We start from the raw sequence: 26,979 nt of genomic DNA on the forward strand, positions 1-26,979 counted from the left end.
TGACAGACGAATGGCTAACAAACATATGAAAAAAGTTCATCATCCCTATCTATTAGAGAAATGCAAATCAAAACCACCCTGAGATACCATCTAACCCCAGTGAGAATGGCCCACATCGCAAAATCTCAAAACTGCAGATGCTGGCGTGGATGTGGAGAGAAGGGAACACTTTTACACTGCTGGTGGAACTGCAAACTCGTACAACCTTTCTGGAAAGAAGTATGGAGAAACCTCAAAGCACTCAACCTAGACCTCCCATTTGATCCTGCAATCCCATTACTGGGCATCTACCCAGAAGGAAAAAAATCCTTTTATCGTAAGGACACCTGTACTAGACTGTTCATTGCAGCTCAATTTACAATCGTCAACAGCCTAAATGCCCACCAACCCAGGAATGGATTAACAAGCTGTGGTATATGTATACCATGGAATACTATTCAGCTATTAAAAAAAAATGGAGACTTTACCTCCTTCATATTAACCTCGATGTAACTGGAAGGAATTATTCTTAGTAAAGCATCACAAGAATGGCGAAGCATGAATCCTACCTACTCAATTTTGTTATGAGGACAATTAATGACAATTAAGGTCATGGTGGGGGTGGGGGAAGGGGAGAGCAGAGAGAGAAAGAAGGAGGGAGGGGTGGGGAAAGGAAGAGCAGAGAGAGGGAAGGAGGGAGGGGGGCGGGGCCTTGGTGTGTGCCACACCTTTTGGGGGCAAGACACAATTGCAAGAGGGACTTTACCTAACAAATGCAATCAGTATAACCTGGCTTATTATACCCTCAATGAATCCCCAACAATAAAAATAAATATAAATAAATAATCAAAAAATATATACCACTTTTAACATATAGATAGATAGATAGATGTGAATATTGCCTTAGGAGGTTGACAGCCTTGTTAGTTGTATTTACAGAATGAAGCAGAGATTGGTACCTAAATTGTACCTAGCTAGTAAATAAAATTGGCCTGCATTATCTACCTAACAAGTGTTAAAGACACTTCTTACTATTTAAACTTGTCAATCACTAAAGTTTTAAAAATGTCTTTTAAATGAAGTCTTCCTTTTAAACAAAATACATAATACATTAGCTAAAGGGAATGTGTGGTTTGTTTTTCTTACTAAATTACCTGAACAATGTAGAAAATATGTAAAACATGTTATATCTCCACTCTCAGAATTTGTAAACCATTATTTTCTAAGGTATATCTTAGCTATTGAAGAAAGAGAAAGACATCAAGTATTAAATGCAGTGTATGTGAGTTACCCCGTAAGAGCGTTTTCTAGCAGTAGAAACAGTTTCCAGGAGCCTTGCAGCTCCGTAGAATAATAATCTATAAAGGTGGGTGAATGTAAAGTGAGCTATAGGACGTTTTCGGAAGCACTGACCTGCCATATGAAAGGCAAAGGCAGGATCCCCATTTTGAGATGTTAAAAATACCTTTCTTTCTTTTTTTTTTTTGAGCCTTCAGGGTCTGCCAGAAAGTATTACCACATAAGGAAGTAGGAACAGAATATAATAGATCACTCTGTCCCAGCAATTTCACAAATGCCTCAACTTTTTGAATTAAGCTGTTTATTAAACTGTTAATAAAGATAGATTCTCCATGTATTTGATCTGGGTCTTAGAGCTTCCTAAAGTATGTAAATTGTTTAACCCAAACAGTCTAAATTTTTTTGGTTTACAGTGACCTTTGATGTCTCAGTAAATTTCTCATGGTACCCCCAGGCGGAATGAAATACCAAACACTTCTATTTGTTAAATATTTAGGTGCCAACAACTTAATAACTTAATAATTACTTAATAAGTATTTATGTTCTGACAACTTAGAAGCCATTGACAAAATAATACGTGTAAACTGAAAGAAAAATGATCATTTTATTTCATCCTTTAGAACCACAGTTACTTGCTAATGATATGTGTGTGCCTGTCGAGCTCTGGAAAAGTTCTCAGACCTTGGAATTGGATCATACATGGCATTCTCATTTACTGGTCCAAAATGATTTTCAGAGGGTACTTGCTTTTTGTCATAGCAATTACCAAAAATTCAATTTTTCAAAGATGTGATATCATCGAAAGGAATATAGCACAATCCATTAGGTTGAAACTGTGCACTGCCTCCATGTAGTTGTGAATTCACAGAAGTCGCCCGGGACATGTCACCTCACAGCCTGAATGCCAGAGGTTTAGCCAGTCACTCTGATTTTCTTATTCTGGGACTTTATCTTTTCATCTCTATGCTTGTTTTTTGGATGTTCGAAATGAAAAGAGTTAGAAAATAAAATCCTTCTTATAGTGATGTCAGTTTTCACCGTCAGCACCCTTGGTCGACCTCACAGCTCACACCAGCTGCCTGGTGGATACCCTGTGCTCGCTGAGGTCACCTCCATCTGCTCTGACACACTTGCCTCATAGCTGTCTTCAGTTTGCTGACTTTGCTGAAATCCTACTGGGCCTCTCTTCAGTTCAAGTTCCTACCATCGCTGTCTTTTTCCTTGTCTTTTTCATCATGCCAAGTCATGATGAAAGCCTGAATGATTTCTCCAGAGGATCGTAAATAGCATAGGCATGTCTGCTTTCAATATTTACACTTTATATACTCTTTGATTTGTTTGATTTATTTTCTCTTAATGTTCTTTCAAGTCAATTATTTTCTACATTAGGAAGTTTGCTTGTTTGTTTGTTTGTTTATTTATTTTGAGACAGAGTCTCACTCTGTCACCCAGGCTACAGTGCCAAGGCTTCAGCCTCACTCACAGCCACCTCAAACTCCTGGACTCAAGAGATCCTCCTGCCTCAGCCTCCCAAGTAGCTGGGACTATAGGCACCCACCACAACATCTAGCTGGTTTTTCTATTTTTAGTAGAGACGGGGTCTTGCTCTTGCTTAGGCTGGTCTAGAACGCCTGAACTCAAGCAACCCTCCCACCTTGGCCTCCCAGAGTGCTGGGATTATAGGCGTGAGCCACCACACCCAGCCTACGAAGCTATTTTAAACATGTATTTTAGGAATCATATTTTGATATGAGAATCTTTCCACTAACTTTGAGACTTATTGACCTCACTGTTTGTAATTTTTACCAATAATTAATTCAAATCATATTTCCAAGCATCTTGACTAATCTAAATTCTCTCATGTTCAAGAAACAAACTGAGTATTTTCCCTATGAAATTAAGAAAGAAATGAAAGAAAATGAGAATGTGACACTGTATGATTATGTTATCATACTAGTGGTTATATTATTTGTCTATTTCCTTCCATAACTTTGAAAAAGACTTAATTTGTTTTGACCTAATGAGCAAAATGAGGGGAATGAGAAAAACTATTTATGACACATGCCATATTACAAAGGAATGTTGGAATGGAACAGGAGTCTACTCATAAATAGAACTTTAGCCTTCCAATATTAGAAGACTTCTCTTCCAAATGTAGAAGTCTAAACTTACCATACCACATTCAAATGGCTGATGCATTTGCCTTTATTTTACTTTAATTAAACTAATCATTTCCATAACTTATAATAACTTTGGAAAGATATCTTTCCATAGTATGTGTTTTCTTCATGAATCTTGTTTATCAAATGTATCGTACCCAGCTTGAGACTCTGTCTCAAAAAAAAAAAAAATTTACTTGATTTCTAAATACTGTATGCTTTGGATACTACTGTAAACAGTTATTCTTTTTAAATTTTCATTCTTTTACTCAAAGAATTACCCAAGCTATCTGTGGAAATTATAATAGCTAGGATATGGTAAAATCTAAATGTTAGGTATAAAATATCTTAATCTTGAACTACGCATAATTCATAACTCTGAAAGCCAGCGACACCACTTGTGTGTTTAGTGTGAATTGAATTTAAGTGGGATAAACAAAATTGAGTTCTGTGTCTGACTTTTCATTAAAGAAAAACTATAAAATGGTCATGATAAAATCTGCCATTCTTTCAGTAAAGCATTGCCATCCACGTCTGAGGCAGACCTCCTGTTTTTCTTTTGTTCCGTTTTGTTTTGCTTGTTTGGGTTGGGGGTGGAGAGGGAGTCTGCAGACACACGCCATGCTCATTAATTCTGCCTGCCCGTCTTTCTCATGGTTAGCTGGCACACTTGGCTTAAAATGCATGACGTTGCACGCGCTGTCCACTTGCCTTGGCCTCTGCTATTTCATTTTTTTGCTTCCAGATAGCGGTGGGTGTTCCCGCAAACGTGCCGCCATGTCGGTCACCTTAACATCTGTGAAGAGAGTGCAAAGTTCTCCAAACCTCTTGGCTGCAGGTATAATACCACTAACTCACAGAATGTCATGTTGGAATGGCTTTACCTGACCTTTCTCACTTTCCAGAATTATCTTATTTGGATGAAAAACGTGGCCGTAAAGACCTTCGAGATGCCCCACAGGTTCTTGTTCTTCTTGTCCCATGAACAGCTTCCATTTCTGACTGGTTTTGGTCTACTCGTAAAAAGCAAAGGAAAATGATGTCATGTAGAAAGGATTTTAAAAATCTAATTAAAAACAACAGTCACTTGCCAAAAATATGTTGAGTAACTGCAAGTCTTAATGACTAAGTTTTTGTTATCTCATGAACTAATATAATATTTCGCCAAGATAATACATAGGTTCCTCTGTGGTTTTTTTTTAACCTAAAAACTGTTGAGCATGGGGCCACAGAGGATCCAGGAGAGAGAGACGCAGGAAACTGAATCTTCATTGTCAAAGGTTGCAAACGTGTTAACAAAATATTCGTTTTGAAAGAGCCCTTCACCTACCTTTAATCCAATCAACAAAGATCCTTCTAACATATATTTTTAAACATATCAAAAAAATTTTACAGCGGCACCTGTAGCTCAGTTGGCAGAGTGCCAGCCACAAACACCGAGGCTGAAGGTTCGAACCTGACCCCAATTCAGCTAAAACAACAATGACAACTTCAACAACAACAATAGCCGGGCATTGTGGCAGGTGCCTGTAGTCCCAGCTACTCGGGAGGCTGAGGCAAGAGAATCGCTTATGTCCATGAGTTGGAGGTTGCTGTGAGCTGTGACAACCTCACTCTACCCAGGGCGACAGCTTGAGACTCTGTCTCAAAAAAAAAAAAAAATTTACTTTATTTCTAAATACTTTATGCTTTGGATACTATTGTAAACAGTTATTTTTTTAAATTTCCATTCGGCGAGTGTTCATTTCTAACATATAGAAATACAACTGATTTTTAACCTTGTGTTCTGAGACCTTACTAAATTTGCTTGTTGGTTCTTTTTCATATATTCTTTTTCTTCCCCCTCCAGAATTTTAGGGGATACACACATTTTGTTTGCAAACTTTGTTTTTGTACAGATTGAGTGAAAGTTATACACAAAAGTGTGTGTTTTGAGCAATGAACAATACTGAACAATAATGTGCACCCACAACATAAATATTCTTTAGAAAGTAATTGGGGTGCGACATCTCAGCACCCTCTTCATCATAGATGCCTGTCATGACCATCTACGCCTGCAGGTGCGGTCTGCACTGGAGCAGTGCAGCTATAAGGAAATCAGAGGGTACCAGGCCACCATAATGTCTTGAGACCAGTTGGTTCATCTGATCATTGGTTGGTCAGTTGCAGTTTGCGGGTCCATTGTTTTTCTATTTATAAGATTAATGGGGTTTAGAGCAGAAGTAGGAAAAGAATGGAGAGTCCTTAAATATTTTAATTCTCACTGTGCATATCACAGCCAGCAGTTGACTAAATATACTCAGAGTGTCTTTAATTTTAAAGCCACTTGATCCTCAACTACCCAGCTTTGTTGAGGTAAAAACAAACTTCTGCGTGGAGAACCCCACCTCCACCCACTACCTCCAATCTACAAATGGATTTCAATGTCCACCTTTAAATACCCAGCCAGCAGTAAGTTCAAAGAAAATGCAAGTTGCATTGTAATGTATATAATATGATAACATTTTGGTTTTTAAAAAAGAAACCTCTATGTGTATGTATTTGCATCTGTTGGCTCATGAGTGTAAGAACTCGAAAAGGTGTTAGAAAACTATAGGGGAGTTTACCTTGGGTACCACAGGGACATAGCCATGAAGGGAAGTAAGAAAATTAAGTTTAGAACCTGATACCATGTAATTAGAATGCCTCTACTTCGAATATCATTGACATTTCAACCTGAGTTACTAGGATGTGGACCATTCATGCAGACACAGGGAATGTATATCACACTGCTTCAACAATGCCAATTTGCTATTATTTACGAAAGTAACCATGGATGAAATAGGGTAGATTAAACTGAAGACTGCCATTTTGAAGGTTCAAAACCAGAATAGCAGCAATGTCATATCATATAAGTTAGTATAAAAGATTGAGTGCTTCATTATCAAAATAGTCAAAAAGATTTCATACTTCAAAACATGAAACATTCTTCAATAAGAAGAGTATGTTGTGGCTCTGGGATATTTTAAATTTTATATCACTAGGAGGAAGATTTCTAGTGAACGAAGTCTCTTGGATTTTGAACTTAATTGTTACACTAAAAACAGTCTCTTCCATGTTCATCGGAGATCTGAAGTATGATCCCTGTTTCAGAGAAGTACTGGTTACGTTTTGAAGAAGTCGGAATCTTGTATGGTGAATCACATTCTATATAGTAGATTTCATAAGAATGTATGTGACACAGTGTTTTTCTATGAATCTAAAGGGAATTCATAAGTATGCATGACCTCTGATGTAGTTAAAATACAACAGCCTCTCTCTGGAGGTTAGAGGACCTCACCGAAAGTTTCAAGCACACTCATTCCCCTCTCAGACTCGAAAGTCAGAGTCATCAGCTATTTGTCCCTTGAGTCAGTGTCTTTCTCTTTCCTTCCTCAAAAAATAAATTCCTGCTGGGCAATTCATCACAGCACACACTAATGTTTAAACCTAACCTAAAACCAAAACCATGACTATCAAAGTGCCATTGGCAGGCTGAGGTAACACGGGTGACAATGGTCTGTTGCAGCATGTGAAGACCACCCTGCCAAGAGACAGGGTCTTGCCAAAACCTCCTGAGTATTTTGTGACCTTAGGAAAATTACTCTATTTATACCTCCAGTTTCCTTTTTTTTTTCTTTTGAGACAGAGTCTCGCTCTGTCGCCTGGGTAGAGTGCTGTGGTGTCCTCATAACTCACAGCAATCGCAAACTCATGGGCCCAAGGAGTCCTCTTGCCTCAGCTTTCAGAGTAGCTGGGAGACAGGTGCCCACCACCACGCCAGGCTAGTTCTTCTATTTTTAGTAGAGACAGGGTCCTACTCGTGCTCAGGCTGGTCTCTAATTCCTGAGCTCAAGCAATCCATCTGCCTTGGCCTCCCAGAGTGATCATCAATAATCATTCAACATTTGAGACAAAACCATCTTCCTCATGCATCTGCCAAGCCCTTTACTTGATTGACTTTTTTATGTACATATAACCTATTTTCCCATCACTTGACATGGATCCAGGGCACTCTCTGTTCCCCAAAGCACAGGGGCCCTCCCTTCCCAGGGCTTCCCTGGCAGCAATAAAGCATCACTGGCCCAGGGAACAGTCTCCACACAGGAAGGCCCTTGTCTCTTAGTGCCTCTGAACACTGTTACAGAAGAGCAAATCAGAACGTTGGATTGCATTTATTTTAAAGAAACTGAAATGTCGCGTACTTCTATATGCTTAAGAGATCATCCAATTCAGAATAGCCCATCATCATCAATATAAGCCTTATTAAAATATTGGCTCATCTTGAAGTTGAATGCACAGCCATTTTTTCTCCTTTCTCTGAATTCTACGCACTCGCGTCCACTGTGTGACTCAAGGCTGTTTGGTAGAGCTCACCATTATGGCTAGCCCACGTTTTCTGCAGCACAGGGACAGTTCCATTTGGAGAGCTCTGTCTATTTCCTTGCCTAGAAATCCCGGGAAGGGGCCCATACTTAGCCTAGAGTGACTGTCCCCCATTCTCCCTCTTCATGTCTCTTAAAGTTCCATAATCTTCAAGGTGGTCACAGTGGGAAGAAGCTGAGCTGGTCCTCTACCATCTACCAGTTACAGAGAGTTTATTCCAAGTGTTCATTAAACCTGCTCCATGCACCCTTTTCTTCACCACGTCCACGCCCTGCACACCGCCAAGCATCGGGCCCCAATTACCTCCCTCCCCTGCACACCCTCCTTTTTAATCTTGGTTTTATCAAATGATTATTCTGTATGTAAATAATAGTTTTAAAGCTGCTTCCCTTTTCATTATCCTTTCCCAGAGTCCCCAAATGAGTTCTCTATCCACAGTGCGTGCCCTGGTGGTTGATAACTCTGTCTCCCTCCTTGAGTGCTGCAAAGCAGAACTCTGAGGACGGCTCTGTATCGCCAAACTTTGTACATTTTCTTTATAGAGTCCTCACCGTCATTTAAGAATTTCCATCATTTCTGCTTCCATCACACCCTAGAAGTAGGGCCCCATAAACACTTCCCCTGTAATTCTCCAAAGTAATTTTCTCCATGTGGTACTCGTTTCTTACTCCAACGTCGCCTTCCTTGGAGCAGTGTTTTTCAACATTTTTAATCTCATGGCACATTTGAAACTATAGTTAAACTTCTGTGGCACACATAAATTATGTTGATCAAAAAGAAAGTATACTTACTGTGCTTTGAACTGCTTTTGAAAATAACTATGATATTTAAAATTTTTTCAGCATACCCAACATCCATCCTCTCACAGCACACCAGTTGAAAATCACTACATTGGAGATAAAATCTATACTTCATTATCAGTTATAAAAATAGAGAATTTCTTAGAATTCTCAACTCACTGGAGCTGGAATCCTTCTAAGGTGCTCTGTGCTGACTCACATTTATTTTTCTTCCTTTGATTCAGAAAGAATACATAGCAAAGCTTTCATCTAAACAATCAGATGCTTGCATGTCCCAACTCATTTTTATCATTACAAATTCCTGTGTTTAAACTTCAAAATTACTATTCCTAAAGCATTAAAATAAACACAAAGAATCCTTTTAAGATGCAAGGGTTATATTTTATTAGGCATTGAAATAACAATTTAAAAATGGCCTCAGTGAAAATGTAGCAGGAATCTCAAGAACTGGATGGCAGGTTGGGCTAAATGACTCAACCTCGGGGTCTTTTCCAGAGTTAAGGTTTTATGAGTCTAAGTGAATTTGATCACTTGATATAATAGAACCAAGAGTTCACACTGATTCCCTCAAATGGGCATAATATAAATGTGCAAATTGGTTGCCACAAGTGTGCATAATTGATAATCTCAAAGATCCTTGAATGGACAACTCCAATAAAATTGATAATAAATACCTGTATATTATTGATCCACTTAGCATTTCATATGTCATTGACTGATCAGTATTACCAAAAGCAATTTGTTAGTACTGAGAATTTTTTAAGCTTATTAGCTAAAAGACAATGCAATGTATTATAACAGTAATAGCTTTCATATATGAGTATTAAACAACTTCTGTATGACAGTAAGAAGAAAACTCAAATCTAGGGAATGATTTTAAAATATCACATGGTATGGTAGACACATTTATAATTTCTTAAGGTTAAAAAAAAGGAGGCCTGGGTGGCGCCTGTGACTTAAGGAGTAGGGTGCAAGCCCCATATACCAGAGGTGGCAGGTTCAAACCTGGCCCCGGCCAAAAACTGCAAAAAAAAAAAAAAAAAAGAGGCAACTACAAAAAATTGTTCTCCAGCACAGGAGTTAAATATAGTGAGCGACAAGAAGGCATTAAAGATAAGGATCTGGTGGTTTGATTTACTTCTTGGAGAAATAGTCATTTTTATAAGCCAGATCCCTTTTGATCTTTTCATTTGATATTTACAGATTAATTTACCTATCTTGGGCAAAAAATGAGATTAAAATTATATGGTTGCAATATTATTGAAAGAAAGAATCAGTATTCGATATACAGGTATACATTATACATCATAGATATTTAATGAATGATTAAATGATATTCTATTTGAAGTAAAAATAAAGGCACAAGCTGCTTCTTTGTATATTTCATATACCCAGAGTTTTAGAACTGAGATAATGTTTGTAAAAATAATGCATGTGATTCTTTGCCAGCTGATTTTTACTAGATTGTTCATTCATTTCACCCTAGCTTTAATTTCAACATTTCTTTTTTTCTTTCAGGACGTGATTCTCAGTCACCAGACTCAGGTACAGAAAAGATATTCTGAATAACTATTACATTTGTAGTGAGTTTTAAAAGCATGTCTGTAGCCCCCAGTAAGCTTAAATTACGCATATTCAATTAAATCTCTAGTGAGGTCACTTCAGTTTTTGGAAATAAAAACAAATTTTATTTTAAAAAGTTTCAGTGAACGTAGCTATTTTTGTATCCAATTTGTTTTCCCTTAATAAAAGCTTGGAGGTCTTACAATGATCGAAATCAAGAGGCACTGAACGGAGATGCTACGTATTCCTCTCTTGCAGCAAAAGGTTTTAGAAGCGTTCGACCAAACCTACAAGATAAAAGATCACCGTCTCAGGTAAGGCTCCACACTCTTGTCTCTGTGTCACTTTAAAGCATGGTTGTTAGATCGCAGCTTTGGAGCCTCTTTCCTAGGGTGCGTGTTTTAATTCATGTTTTATTTTTAGTGTGTTTTGGCTTTTGTATTTGTTTTGCCCGTCAGACTTGTGTTTGTAACATGCAGAGTAAGTTTTAACTTCCAAACAGGTGTTCTTTTTTTTTCTGATTAAGTTCATAAAAGTGGGTCAGTTTCTTAACGTAATGTTTTGAATATATTCTAATTCTTAAAATGCTGACTGCTGATGTTTTGGGTTTAAAGTTATGAGATCAGCAGTATATTACGTATTCAATAAATATGAGTTAGGCAACTACTCATTAAATTCACTAAAGGAGCTCTGTATTGAAGATATTAGTAAAATTGTGCCCAAAGCATGAAAAGATTTATAAAACAATCTGACGAAATAAACCATACATATATATATATATATATATATATATATATATATCAAAGTCTAATAAAAATAGGCCAAGAAGATGTATGTTCGCTTTTAACATAATTTCCCGGAATGTAGATGGAGCAAACGTTAAATGTATTCTCTAGAAAAACTATGAATATTTTTCCCCTAAGGGCAACTATTGATAATAAATTAAAATGCATTCTAAATTAAATAAAAATAGATAGCATGATCACAAGGGCTGGCATTGCTTTGTCTTCTTTAAAGGCAAGGTTGACGCTGTTTTTCTTTTCATGACTAATTTTGACTTTCTTTCTGTTTTTCCCTCAACATTGTTTCTTTCTCCGGATGCTTTTGACAGTCCAGGCACCCCTTCCACCAGCCAGAAAAGAGAGCTTTCTTAGCTCTTCCACAACCAATCACACGAAGGGTGACATTCTAGACCAATTAGTAACCAAGGCACAAATTCCCTCCCAGTTAGAGTACTTTACTAACAAAAAACTTCTTCAGGGAACTATGTCTTCTAATGAGGATTCCAGACAGACAGTTGTATATTCTGAGGAATCTAACACAATCGTGTCATACACACAAAAAATCACTAACTCGCTGCCAGTAGCTTCCAGCATAGACCCTGCATCATTCACTGATATCGAGCCCCCATTTCTACAAGAAGACTACATGCAAAATTCTCACACTCGGAGAATTTCTACCTTGCAGCTAACCCATAACCAGGACCTAGGGAGTAGCTCTCCCATTAACACTGCACAGTTTCCCAACCCTGTTGAAGTACCATCATTTCTCAAAAGCCCTGGCGTAGCACCGCCCAATCCAGCGCCTGAGATACACACAGCATCTCTTTCTATTCAGATAGCTCCCTCAGGACAGGGTCCAGAAAGCCACAGACAGCTACCTGACCTGTCTCCAGAGACTACAGAGACACCTCTTCAGCAAGAGACACAAAAATCTGCAGTTCCCGCGGCTTCTCAGTCCTCAGACTGCCGGGTGGTACATGGCACTTCCTTGTCACGCGCGTGTTGTAGAGACCCTAACGCCTTACATTTGGGCATCTTGTATAACCCTATGCTGTGTTAATTTCTAAGCAGGAAGGGAAAGGAGAAAGAAACTATCTTCCCATTTAAAACCGTGCTAAATTCACCAGTAAATTTCTAGGTGTTTTTTTAACTTAAATATTTATATGCACACACACACATATATATATGCAAATATATATATTTAAGTTATATATTTGTATATATATTTATATATGTATAAATTTATATATATATTTAAGTTATATATTTGTATATATTTATATATAAATTTTTTAATTCTTAAATATATATTTAAGTTTATATATTTGTATATCTGTTTACATTTGCATATATATTTTTTTAATTCAGAGATTACATTCTAGAACAGGCATCCTCAAACTTTTTAAACAGGGGGCCAATTCACTGTCCTTCAGACTGCTGGAGGGACAGACTATAGTTTAAAAAAAAACAACTATGAACAAATTCCTATGCACACTGCACATATCTTATTTTGAATAAAAAAACAAAACGGGAACAAATACAATTACACCGCTGTATGTGGCCCGCAGGCCGCAGTTTGAGGACCCTGTTCTAGAAGTTTCTTCCCTTCTGGATATTTATTAGAAACAATTGGTGGATCAATTATCATTTAAGACACTGCAAATCACTTCAGCACTTAAAATACTTCCAGGTTTCAGAGAAATATTTTTCATACCACACCTTTTCATACCTAGATTTGCTTTGTTTGCAGGTACAGAATCTCTTAAAATCATTTTCGATAATACATTTGTCAGGAAACGTCAGTCTTAAGCAGTGTCTATTTATTGCTCTGTGGCTCAATATCCATTTCCACTGAAACATCATCAGTTTATCATTTCAGAAAGTATGCTGCTCAACTTTTATTACTCAGACTTTTAGGAAGTGAGTCTTTATTTCCATAGATGTGGAATTCTCTCATAGCATCACTCTACTGACATTATCCTGTTAGAAGAGAAATATGGTTCTATGATTGGCTTTCCTGCTAAATAATGTCATGTCAAGAGCATATGCCTTGAAGACGAACTATAGATTTTAACTCCATCACTATGAGATGAGACAGTTGTCCTAACTTTAAAGGTTTTATTAGAAGGAAACCAGGGAGATGGAGAGGAAGCGACCAAGGCATGGAAAGATGAGAGGTGAAGTTGGGGGTGACAGAGACAAGATGACAGGACTCCTTATAAGCCATTGCAAGGATTTTCACTTTTACAATCAATAAAAATGGGAGTCATTGGAGGAGTTTGGGCTACCGCTATTATCTGTCTTATGTTCTATCCAAATCCTTCTGGCAGCTAGGTAGAAAACTATAGCATGAAGCACAGAAGGGAGCAGGCAATCCAGTTGTGTAACCATTACAGTTATTCAGGGGAGAAGTGACGGGGCTCAAAGCAAGGTGGGAGCAGAGGATGTGGTGAGACTTCTGCCAGCCAAGGTGACTCACTCCTGTAATCCTGACACTCTGGGAGGCCGAGGTGGGTGGATTGCTTGAGCTCAGGAGTTGGAGAGCAGCCTGAGCAAGAGTGAGACTCCATCTCTAAAACTAGCTGGGTGTGGTGGCCAGCACCTGTAGCCCCAGCTACCCAGGAGGCTGAAGCAGAAGGATCACTTGAACCCTGGATTTTGAGGTTGCTGTGAGCTGTGATGCCACAGCACTCTATCCAGGCCATAGAGTGAAACTCTGTCTCAAAGAAAAGAAAAAAGGAAGAATCAGCAAGGGGGGGCTGAAAGCAGTCCTCCAAGGAAGGAAGAAATCTGGGAAAATGTACACCCCAAAAGTCAAGTGAGGAAAACATTCAGAGAAGGGATACTTAACTACACAAACACTGCTGGTAGGACGAGCGTGAGGCACAGTGTGGACACTGACCATTGGCTCAGTAGTGGGCAGAGGGGATGTCTTGGGTGGAAGTAAGAGAACAGAGGAGAGCAGTCAGCTCTTTCAAGGTGTTATTAACGTAAGACCATCCATAAGTACTCACGAGCTTCAGTTTCCTCATCTCTAAAAAAGCGATAATAATGGCAGTTATCTCACAGAGTTGCTGTGAGTTTTGAGTCAAGACGATGGATATAAAAAGCTCAGCAGCGTGCCTACCACGTAGTCATTCCCCCACCTAGCTATTATTATGTTAAAATACAGTCATATCGATTTTCCAAATCATGCATCTTGTGGGAAAAGAAAACATAGTCTTTTCAACAATACTTTCAAAAATACTTTATTTTATTTTCTGGCAGATGAAAACTTATTTCATCAGACTAGCAGTTTGTTCCACAATGGTGTGCCATCTTATACAATGGTTTGCCAAAAGCAATTATAGTTTTAATTAATGATTAAATTTTTTAAAATTTTAGTAAAAACATTTAACATGAGATCTAACTTCTTAACAATTTTTTTAAGGGTACAGTATTGTCAAACAGAGGTGCAATCTTGTACAACTGATCTCTAGAATGTGTTCACCTCACATAACTAAACCTTTACCACCATTGGATAGCAACTTTCCATTTCCCCTGTCCCAGCCCCGGCCACCATCACATCTAGTCTTTGGTTCATGAACTTGACTATTTTATATACCACATCTAAGTGGAATCATGCAGTATTTGTCCTTCTGAGACTGGCTCATTTCACTTAGTGTAGTGCCCTCCAGTTTACCCCATGGAGCGGTGCATGGCAGGACTTCCTTATCTTTTAAGTCTAAATAACACACTATCGTATGTATATGCCATATTTTCTTTATCCATTCAGGCACATATGGGCATTTATTTTATTTCTACATCTTGACTATGATGATGCATTTCATTTTTTAGTCCCTTTTGTCCATGTAATGACCATTGACAAAGGTGCCCTTTCCATTTTTAATACTTGCATTCGGCATTCTGGCATACCTTGGTAAATTCCAAACACTATACACTTTGAATCAGTCAAATGTATGCTTTAGTAGAAAGAATAAGTCTCCGAGGAAATCAGCAGATCCAAGGAATAAAAATACACTGACAAGTGAAAAGTAGATTTGGGGTGCACAATCTTTTTTTTTTTTTTTCCTGCTGCACATTGGAAGGATAAGAGTTGTCTTGGGTCACACATTAAATACACAAACACTAATGAAAGCTGATGAGCAAAAGAAGAAGTCTGTACATACTTTTCACAATATCCGCCACCGCAGATAAGTGAAACAGGCCTCAGATAATCTACATGAGGCCTATGGGCCGAAGTTTAGACACCCCAGGAGACCTTTTATTTATATACTTTTATTGTTATTATTAAAGTCTGACCATTAGTTAAGGAGGAAAACTACAGTCCATGGTTAGGAATTATCTCCAGATTTGACGATTTTACATATTGTTCTATAAGCTACCTGTGTTTCAATTTGCCTTCTATGAATAGATCACAAAATGAGGCATGTTATCCTTCTGCTACCGGGGGAACAGATATCCTGTTGCTAAAAATGTCGCATTGTTCTCAATGTCAGATAAGTAAAGATATACACCAGGCGCTTTGGAAAGACAGCAAAAAACTACACCCCAAACGGTTCCCTACAGCATTGGTGAGCACTGTGACCTTCACTTCAGAAGGACGAACTTGCCCTGTCTGTTAGGAAGCAGCGTAATCAATCATTGGCCAAAACCAATGGTTTCCCATCTGCCACTGCACATATGTTGGGGTCTCAAAGGGAAATTTGACTGACTGGCAGGCAAACCCAAGAGAGAGCTCATCTCCTGTGCTCCATGGGATCAGGGTGTAGAAGCAAAGGAAGGCAGTGTGGGACGGCAGGAAAAGGTGCAGAGCCTCAGGGGACACTGCCTGGCTCATTCCTATCAGTACCAGCCCCATCAGTGATGTTCTCCACTGGCATGGTCAAGAAATATCCCATCACTTCCATGTGGGTTTTTTTTTTTTATGCTATTAGTTGATTGTGTGACAGAGTGACACTCTTGTCTCAAAAGACAAAACAAAATAAAAACAAAACACAGAAAGAGAACATTTGGGAGCCCAATATTAATTTAAAAAATCACCTCAGATCCCTTCTGGACATTTTCCCGTAGATGGCCATTTGGCTTCTTTTTCAATATACTTAATGGAAAGCTCAGATCTAATTAGTACAGCTGATTATTAGAAAGTATTTCTAATATTGAGACATTATCCACCTTTTCTTAAGTTCTACCAATTCATTCCATTGAGAAAAAAGAGACTAAGTTTCCCTTCTGTCCTCCCTGGCAGTCTTCACATTCCTTCCTCCTTCCTCCCTGCTGTCTGCCTTGTGCAGAGCACCCCTGTGCCCTGTGCGGTGTCATCATAGCTCACAGTAACCTCAAACCTCAAGTGATCCTCCTGCCTCAGCCTCCCGAGTAGCTGGGACTGCACAACACACGGCTAGTTTTTCTATGTTTAGTAGAGATAAGAGTCTCACTCTTGCTCAGGCTGATCTCCAACTCCTGAGCTTCAAGGATTCTCCTGCCTTGGCCTCCCCGAGTGCTGGGATTACACGTGTGAGCCACTGCGGCCGGCCATCTAATTATTTTTTTTTTAATGGCTCACATCTATTGAGAGCTATTACAAGACACCCAACACTGTACTTTACCTACATGATCCTATGTAATGTTCATGATGAGGAAACCAAGGCCAAGGAAAATTAAGCAACTTGCCCAAGTCTATTTGATTCAAGACCCACCACTTGACCTCTGCTGCTTCTGTTTTCTCATACGGTCTCTTAAACTTGACACTCTTAAAATACGTCACCTTCCCAGATGCAAAACCATGTTCCCAATCTGAGTACCACAGAGGAGAGTGGAAACATCTACTTCCCTGTTCAGATGCCTCGTTCCATCAGTGTGCCCAGATGTGTGACTGTTTTAGATCCCCTGTGACGCAAGTCTGGGGTAGGACTGGTATAGAGGTTTATGTCTGTAGTTGTTAAAAGGTTTTTATCATGAGGCTACAGGACATTCTCATGTCATGAAAATGCAAGCCGTCCTGCCAGGCCTGGACCAGCTAGCCGCTCTCTTTCTTTGTTAGTCTCAGGCGCTGCAGAGTTCCTGCCCCTCTTTTCTTGGTTCCTGTGCTCTCATTTCTCCAGGTTGCCTGTGGATTCCACCACATTTTCTGGTTTCTTGTTTTTGAGTACCCCACACACAGCTACCTGACGGTGTCACTTCATTCAAATTCCCAAGAGGGAGGAAGGGCCCAGTTGGTCCAGTTTAGGTCAATTATTCCCACTCCTGAACAATCAGCTGTGGCCAGCAAAATGGTATCGCCTGGTAGACACATGGCTGCCGGGTTCTCCTGCCATCCCGCTTCTCCTTCCCCCTGCCCCACCGTGAAAGGCTGTGAGGAGAGGAGGCAACTTGTCATGCAAAGATTGGGGTAGGAGGCAAAGCTTGCCTTTATATATCTCCCTTCCAGATTTTTTTTTCCAAGTAAATTATTGTCAATTCCATGTAAAAACAGAGAACAAAAACCTGTCAAGTCCTTTTGCTAGATAGTTAATGTATAACCTGTGTATTCTTTGAGAAATGAGGCCTTGAAGCTCAGTAATCAAAAATGTGGAAGAGGAAGATGTCAGGCCCACAACATAAGTGTCACGACAAGGCACTGGGAGCCCAAGGCAGAAGGAAAAACACGTCCCCCCAACAAATACATAAATGTATAAAATACATAAAACATTTGTTTTGTTTATGTATTTTAATGAGTTTTCTCTAGAACATTTAAGTCATGTAAAAATTTTGAAAAATCAAAATGTAGGTTTATTAACACACCCATTACTTTAATTTTAAATATTTTATTTACACCCAGTCAGAATTTACTGTATGTTTACTTTGTTTTACTTTAATCAAAAAATTATTTAAGATCACCACTGGTTAAGTGGAAATTGTCAAGCATGTCTCTTCTCTGTATCAAAAATGCATCAGCGAAAAAGGTAGTTCAGAAAATATGATTATTGAGTTTGCTTCCATTAAAAATTCCAGATACAGTCTTGGCACCTGTTGCCCAGTGGTTAGGGCACTAGCCACATACACTAGGGCTGGTGGGTTCGAACCTGGTTCCAGCCTGCTACACAACAATGACAATTACAGGGCGGCACCTGTGGTTCAAAGGAGTAGGGCGCTGGCCCCATATGCTGGAGGTGGTGGGTTCAAGCCCTGCCCCGGCCAAAAACTGCAAAACAAAACAAAACAAACAAACAAGGACAACTACAACAACAACAAAAATGGGCCTTGTGGTGGAGCCTGCAGTCCCAGGTACTTGGGAGACAGAGGCAAGAGAATCACTTAAGCCCAAGATTTTAAGGTTGCTGTGAGCAACTGATGTCATGGCACTCTACCGAGGGTGATATGGTAAGATTCTGTCTCCAAAAAAAAAAAAAAAAATTTGTTTTCCAGACACAATTTTTTTTCTTTTTTTCCTCACTTTTCCAATATAGCTTGTCACGGCATTGACTTTTTTATTTAGATGTGAATATTTTGTTCAGCGTGGATTTTGTTTTTTGCATTGATATTTGTTTTTTTCCCTATGACTACATTAAAATATAATAGTAATCTTGATTACTTTTTGTCACTTGTTAAATTTTGTACCCGAATTAAATGCTTCACTCACCTCCCCCTCAGCTTGGCCTCTTATTCCCAACATCCCAGCTCTGTCCTGGGCCCACACCAACTGCTCTCTTTTCCCCATCAGCTTCTATGCTGAGTCAACAAAATGATGGTTCAGGCAGGGGTGTCCAACCTGCAGCCTGCAGGTCACATACTGATTTTGTGAGGATTTTTTTGCTTATCTGTGTTGTCACACATCATGAAAAGTATGCACCAACCTTTTTTTATTGGCTCGTCAGCTTTTGTTAGTGCTTGTGTATTTAATGTGTGGCCCAAGACAACTCTTCTTCTTCTGATGGGCGGCAGAGAAGGAAAAAGGTTGGACACCCCGGCTTAGGGGCTTATGACTATGAATATGTTGTGGTTGACAATGAGTTCATTTTATTTTAATTGTATTTAATTTTAATTCATTTATAATCAAAGGAATGATCATGTTATCCCTGACGATGGTGATTTTAGAGAGAATATGCTTTAGGTTTTGATATGTTTCTAGTCAAAGGATCTGGGCATATCAGCCCTCTACCTGTCTCCCTTCGGCCACAGCTCCCTGTAGTCTCATACCGGCTTCAGCTGCACCTGCCGGACACACTTGGTGGGCGCTCGAGGCATTAGGTACATCCAACCCAATATACTTTTTCCCCTGCTGAAGTTCATCGTCCCTGGACTCCCCTTGCTTTTCTCATTTCTCAGCGAGCTCCTGCCTTGATGGAGTGATATCCTTCATCCACAGGTTCTCTTTAAAGGTTGGGTTGATGTCACTCGGACCACCAGGCTCAGTGCTAGTTTGAAGAACCGGGTGCTCTTAGTGTATCAGGTTTGCAGTGTTTAAGCCTCATTCCTTCCTTTGCGGGGAACCAGGCAACAGCATACTGGTGTTTCTGATCGCCCCCACCCTTCTAGCCCAACAACTGAGGTTGCTGTGAACTATGATGCCACAGCACTCTAGTCGGGATGAGGCAGTGAGACTGTCTTGAAAAATATATAAATAAAAATAAATTTAGTTTTCCCTGCTTCAAGGTAGTCCAGAAGTAACTTTTACCCACAAAACGTTGGGGATGCTTGATCTCTATTTAAACACCTTAGCTTTACATGGTCTTGAAAAGGAGGCACAGTATAATGAGAATGATTTTTCGGCCGTCATCTGTGTGCCACTAAATGCAATGAGGGGCAGGGATTGGGGACTGTGCTTGTTTAGTTTTCCCAGCCAAGCATGGTGTCTCATGCCTATGATGCTAGCACTCTGGGAGGCCGAAGCGGGAGGATTGCTTGAGGTCAGCAGTCTGAGAATGGTTGAGCAAGGATGACATTCCCTCTCTACTAAAAACAGAACAACTAGCCAGGCATTGTAGCAGGTGCCTTAATCCCAGCTACTCGGGAGGCTGAGGCAGGAGGATTCGCTTGAGGAATTTGAGGTTGCTATGAGCTGTGTCCACGATAGTGTAGCCAGGGCAAGGGAGTGAGACTCTATCTCAAAAAAATAAATTAATAAAAATAAAGTTGATTTTCCCTATAGTAGTCCAAATTGGGAAAATACTTATTTATTCCCTTTTCCCACACTTTTCCTGCTACTCTTCTCTCATTTTCTTCAGGGAAAACACGGATAATATAATTCTCTATCTTACTAGATCTAAAGGGTATGTCATTAATGGGGAGATCAGGATCTTGTAAAAGGAGTCCACATACTCTAAGAAGTAATTTAGATTATCACGGCAAGACCTTTCAAAGCTTTTTTCATGGGTGACCAATATCCTGTTGAATTTAGGGATGTTTATCTATAAAAATTTAAGTGTGATATGACTCATCAAGAGGCATTACACACACACACAGAGACTCAAAATTGTGAACATGTCAGAGGTAGGGAGAGAAATTCACAAGGTGAAATAGTTCTGTTTTCTGTGGATGTTTTCTTTGTAAGAATGAATGGATAAGGACCATCCCTAAACACAGTGGCAGATAAACAAACTAATAATCATATTACCCACGACGATGGTAATTTGGAAAAGAATATTCTCTAGCTTTTGATGTGTGTCAAGTCAAAAGGATATAGACAATTCCATGAGAGTTGAATTCATGAGGTTTTTCCTTTTGATCTGAAAGAAAAAAACCTCATTTTAGCAGATAATTCAGATCCCTTTGTATGATTTCTATTATTTAATGGAATTTTCATTTAGCATCAGCAAAATTAAGAAGAGATTCACGTTGCATGGAAACTTCCTTAGTGAAACTGCCTTATGATGAGAAATTCCATTGGCCTATCCAAAGACTGCTTTATACTGCATTCCATCCAGACGTGTAGCAAAACTTAAATGTTATAATTATTGTAATTTCAAAATGTTATAGTTTTACTGCCAATAAGATCTACAATTATTATAAGTATTTGCTAGTAAAAAGGATGCATTTCTACAAAAACTGTCCAATCTGGGTAACAAAAATGTCTTTCAGTTATTCTAGAGATCGTAAAACCATAAACGGTAAAAAGAAGTATCACATTTAAAATGACTGTGTTAAAACAGCAAGAAAATAAAATCTTATTAAACAAAAAATAGAGTAAGAGAATCTGTCTTTTTGTCTAGGTCCCTTAACCTATTAGGTTAAGGATGCTCTTTGGAGTATCCATGCAGCTCCAAAGTTTATGCAGAAATGTATGTACATATAAATCTATGCATTTTTCCCTAAGAGAAGGATTGATAGCTTTTTTATCAGATTTCTAAGGGATCTATGACTTAGAGAGAACTTTTTATATGGTGGACTTCTTAAGTGTTCAATTAAAAGTCTGAGGGAAAAATATTAAATTATAACTTTTATGAGGCCAACTGCCTACATGACGTCAACTGTTATGAATATTACGCTGGCCAAGAAAAATGGTACCACTTAAATCTTTCTTTACAAGGCCATCTTTCTAAGTCCTTACAGTTCTCTTTAATTCGTTTTCCAACCTTTTACTAATAATCCCATAATATTTCTAGCCATCAATCTTAAAACTGTCACCTCCCCCCAATAGCTCTATTCTGAAAAGGTGAAAGGGATAAGGGAGAAAAATTGCTTCGGAGTTTTATTCCTTCCTGTTGATTTTGATCCTTGTTCCCTTATTTGGCATCAAAGTTACAACAGATGGCTACAAAAACGCTGACTGCACCGTCTTCTCTCCTCCCCTGCAGGCAGCCCCCCACCACGGTTAGCCTCTTGGGTTATGCAGAGGCTGGGGGTTACCACACCTTCTATTTTTCCTTTAGTTTCTTTCTCCTTTACCTAAGACTTAATGCCAACCATCATTCTAATCAACCAGGGTGGGGTCTAACCATGGTCAGTGGCTGGTTTTCGTTCTCACCTTATTTTCACATGTGTTTGTCTTTGTTTGCACTGCTGGGCTATTTCGAAGGCAGTTTTTTTTAACATTTTGTAGTTCAACCAAAGAGCAGATTTCATGAATGGAAAGGAAACAAAATACCCTTCCCACTTTGTTGTTCTTAGTTTGATTAATATTTAGATCCTTTAAGTCTGGGGAAAAAATGAAGCAAACTGCTTTATATTTTGGGGACATTTTGGCAGGGGGGAGGTAGGAGGGAGAAGTTTGGCTACAGGATTTTCTAGTGAAGGCCTCACTAATTCTGCTGTCCAGTAGACAATCCGATACCATTTCACTGTCTCAAGTACACAAAAACTAATACTTATGGGGCAGGAATTTTATTATGCCAACACCCGCAAGACCCTGCCTGGATTCTGTTGCAGTGCTGTGTGAAAACTGACCTTGTTTCCAAAATACACTGACTGGATTCATCTTCTTCATGTTTTCATGGATTTTCTGTACCATGTTTTTGGCGCCTTATCCATCCGAATGTGTGTCCTTAAAGCGCTTGCAAATAAAACCAATGCTTTGCCTTTTCTGGCACACTGCAAAAAAAAAAATGTTTTTAATTAATTGGATAATATCTCTTCTTGTTATTTTTTTCCCTCGAACTCAGCTTGGAAATCAGAACTTCCCAGCCAGTATGTTGGAGGTAAATGCTTCACAGACACATAGACAAACCACTCCAGAAGTTTCTCCGTGGTGCCCGTCTCCCGTGGTGCCTTTGAACAGAACCGCTTTTCCACCAGGCAGTGGCTCCAGCCCAGCCTCTCTTAGCCTTCCACCCTCTGAGGGTTTGGGGGTTTCACAGGTGCATAAGCCGCGGAGCTGGTCACACTGTTCATACAAACACCCGCTCCTAGTTCCTGAAAGCGTCACCCGCAGTCCTGATACAGGCCCTCTCAGGGCAGACTCATCCCTGGGAGAACCCTTGTGCTACTCTGAGAGTGGGGCCTCCACGACCCTGATGGCTGAGCTGCAGATTGGTGACTATGACACCAGTGACCGTTCTGAGACACCCTCTCCACCCCCCGGGGGCAGAGGTCTGCTGTAACAGATGGTGTCACCTTAACCACTCCTGCAGCCACTCATGTAATTATTCTGCCTTCCTTTATCTCCACCTTTTCCTTGAAAGGACTCATCCCTTACATGCCATTTTGCCGCTGAGTATTTTCATCTGCATAGGTGTAAACCAATTCTGTGCCATCTGTTAGGCAAATCCACCAGTCATCAACATAATCCTGCTTACTCAGGGCTGAAAAGGTCACTTATGGTCTCTGCATTCATTTTAGAATTATTTATGGTTGCTCTAAAATGGTTTACTTGGCCGAGCATTGGTGGCTCTCGCCTATAATCCTAGCACTCTGGGAGGCTGGGGTGGGAGGATTGCTTGAGGTCAGGAGTTCAAAACCAGCCTGAGCAAGACTGAGACCCAATCTCTACTGAAAGTAGAAAAACTAGCCAGGTATGGTGACAGGTGCCTGTAGTTCCAGCTACTTGGGAGGCTGAGGCAGGAGGATCACTTGAGCCCAAGAGTTTGAGGTTTCTGTGAGCTATGATATCACAGCACTCTACCCAGGGAGACAGAGTAAAAACAAATAAATAAATAAAATGGTTTACTTTTGGTTTATTGCATTACTGTAGCTAAGGAGTTGTACAGTGATTTGCCTCGATAAAAACTTGTCTCCACAATTTAGATAAGTATACAACATCATATGGTTGTGATAAGACTAGAAAAAAAGAAATTTTTTTTTTTTTTGTAGAGACAAGAGTCTCACTTTACCGCCCTCAGGTAGAGTGCCATGATGTCACACGGCTCACAGCAACCTCTAACTCTTGGGCTTACGCGATTCTCTTGCCTCAGCCTCCCGAGTAGCTGAGACTACAGGCGCCCACCACAACGCCCGGCTATTTTTTTATTGCAGTTTGGCCGGGGCTGGGTTTGAACCCGCCACCCTCGGCATATGGGGCTGGCGCCCTACTCACTGAGCCACAGGCACCGCCCTAGAAAAAAAAGAAATTTTTCAAAAATTTTAACCCAATATTAATAATAATGTAGATAACAGTTTTTCTTGCAGACTCTTAACAATGTGTCCTGTGTAAATAGTTTATATTCCTTGTTTCTCACATAAGTTATTACTGACTGCATGATCCTAATTCTTCTTACTCTTCTCTCTCTAAAAGCTACATCTTTTGAACTCATCTGTTGTACAGGAGTGAATGATATAAATAATCTTAATTTGCATTACAAAGATGTAGTCCTCTGGGGGGGTGGGGAGGGCATTTTTCCTGAGCCATTCCAGTATAGAAATTTATGCACACATTTTTTTTATTTTATAAGTAAATAATTTGTCTTCTGGTGGCACCCATAGCTCAGTGGGGTAGGATGCCAGCCACATACACCAAGGCTGGTGGGTTCAAATTCAGCCCGGGCCAGCTAAAACAACAATGACAACTATAACCAAAAAATAGCCAGGCATTGTGGTGGGTGCCTGTAGTCCCAGCTACTTGGGAGGCTGAGGCAAGAGAATCACTTAAGCTCTAGAGTTTGAGGTTGCTGTGAGCTGTGACAGCACTCTGCACTGCACTCTACCGAGGGTGACATGGTGAGACTCTGTCTCAAACAAACAAAAAATAATAATAATTTGTCTTCCATTTATAGCAATATATATTTTCCATACATACTATATGATTTAAACATATCTATATGATAAATAGTCCCTAATAAATGGTTTGTGGATGGCAAAGATGCTTCAAAATTCTATGGCATAGATTCTCAACTGACATAATGTATAGATAATGTTCTTTGTTTGAAGGGCACATAGCTTCTGACAAAACATAGGATTCTTTTTTCCTAAAATGAATTTTATAATGAAGTTCTAAATAAGCATTATCATAGACGAAATTTTATTCGTGCTACATAAAAACTTTATTCTATCAAGCTCATAAATCTGCAAATTACATGCAAAAAAAATGTTATAATGAGCCATATGTTTTATTAAGACACTGCAATTATAGAAAACAAAAGATATGTTTTGGGGAATGGGATTTAGTATTCCTCCTGTGGCTGGGTATTACACTTTGCATTGAAATGTTCTGTTCAGGCTAGATGTAGTGACTCAGGCCTATAATCCTAGCACTCTGGAAGGCTGAAGCAGGAGGATCCCTTGAGCTCCAGAGTTTAAGAAATGCTCTAGTCAGAGTCTGGTAAAGAAGAAGCTGCATTTCCCAGGGCTCACCACCAAGAGTCCCTCCCTGGCCACAGGTGACCAGCCAGGGGCTCGAGCTCAGCAGGAGTGGGGCCCTCCCAGGCAGTATTGTGTTTTGACTGGTTCTTAACTTTAAAAAATGTTAAGGGCTATTATCAGAACCTTTAGCCAAAAATGCAATGTAGTGGGAGTATATCAGTTCATGTCCTAACCTGTCCAATTTTCCCTTTTTAAGACTCTTCAGGGGTCCAAGAGTTATACATATAGTCTGGTGGGCACAATTTGAGCTACCTGCCACTCAGATTAATTTAATTATCAATTTAAAATTGTACACAGGTTCTCCATGAGATGTTCTCATGGAGAATAATTAGTTCACTATAACAATAAAGTATCTTCTCAAACTCTAACAGTATTACTAGTAAAACCCCTTTTAACATGATAAAAGAGTAAATCCACTTTCAGTGGGTTTTTTTTAACCCCTATTCAATATTATTGAAACCATCAAAATAGAAATCGGAGAAAATTTCCTAAATTTAGTAACATAATTATCTGATGGCTTTTAATAAGAAGGATTCTCCTGCTTTTAACATTAAATTGTAATAGTATAATTCATTGTAATAGTATTAAGATGATATTTACGAAGATCCACCAAACTTGATTTGGGCAAGGTAGTAAAAATATTCTCAAATCATTCACCAGAGGTACATAAAGGCTCTGAAGATTTGGGCAGGTCTGTGCCTCATAGTTTCTTTACAGACTCTCACTACATCGCCCTCAGTAGAGTGCCAAGGCCTCACAGCTCACAGCAACCTCAAACTCTTGGGCTCAAGCAATTTTCTTGCCTCAACCTCCCAAGTAGCTGGGAGTACAGACGCTTGCCACAAAGCCCAGCTATTTTTTTTTGTTGTTGTCATTGTTGTTTAGCAGGCCCAGGCTGGGTTCGAACCCACCTGCCTTGGTGTATGTGGCCAATGTCCTAACCACTGAGCTGTGGGAGCCAAGCCATAGTTTCTTTAAGCCATAGTTTCTTGAATGTCCACTTCTATTCAGCTAGAAGATCTTCAAGATGATCGGTATTGGTCAGGCATGATGGCTCATGCCTGTAATCCCAGGACTCTGTGAGGCTGAGGCAGGTGGATTACTTGAGCTAAGGAGTTCGAGACCAGCCTGAGCAAGAGCCAGACCCCCATGTCTACTAAACAGAGAAAAACTAGCTGGGAGTGGTGGTAAGCACCTATAGTCCCAGTTACTCAGGAGGCTAATGCAGGAGGATCACTTTGCCCAGGAGTTTGAGGTTGCTGTGAGCTACAATGCCACAGCACTCTACCCAGGGTGACAGAGTGAGACTGGCTCAAAAAAAAAAAAAGAAAAGATATGGTTGGTTTTAATACAACAGCAACATTCCATCAGCTTAAAGAAGAATTTCATCCGTAAGCACAATTCTTGTAATGAAATGTTTATTGATTTTAGGACATACGTGGTATGGCTTATAAAGTAATGAAATTAGATTTATTCTAGGTCAGTAGAACACATATCTGCTTTAAAGTGAAATTGGGAATAAGCAATTATTTGTCTGTGTTTCAAGCTGGCGTAAAAGGAGTTTGTTTTAAAATAAGCATAAAAGGTTCACAAGCATAAAATTAATGTCTCCGTGTATACGTGCATACGTGTGATCGTGTGTAATTAGCTAGGTGGTATAATGTAATCTTAACGAGATGTTCATACTAATGTTTTGCTTCATTTGCATGAGTTATATACACTTTATAATGCTAGTCCTGTGCTGCAAATGGACAGGAGAGCTACAGTTCTGAACACAACCTC

General features: G+C 39.5%; 1 protein-coding gene across 7 annotated transcripts in view; it reads left to right on the plus strand.

Annotated features, from left to right (window-relative positions):
* SORBS2 (sorbin and SH3 domain containing 2) overlaps positions 1-26,979 on the plus strand; it is a 231,929-nt gene that overhangs the window by 124,820 nt on the left and 80,130 nt on the right. For 4 of the 7 annotated variants that reach the window (XM_053584201.1, XM_053584241.1, XM_053584250.1 and 1 more), the window contains 3 exons: positions 4,183-4,275; positions 10,160-10,186; positions 10,394-10,518. In XM_053584201.1, coding sequence (XP_053440176.1) covers positions 4,183-4,275; positions 10,160-10,186; positions 10,394-10,518 — 245 coding nt within the window. The remainder of the gene's footprint in view (positions 1-4,182; positions 4,276-10,159; positions 10,187-10,393; positions 10,519-26,979) is intronic. The other 3 variants (XM_053584217.1, XM_053584258.1, XM_053584209.1) reach the window with 2 other exon arrangements.

This window comes from Nycticebus coucang, chromosome 1 (genome assembly GCF_027406575.1).
Source record: "Nycticebus coucang isolate mNycCou1 chromosome 1, mNycCou1.pri, whole genome shotgun sequence".
Taxonomy (NCBI): domain Eukaryota; kingdom Metazoa; phylum Chordata; class Mammalia; order Primates; family Lorisidae; genus Nycticebus; species Nycticebus coucang.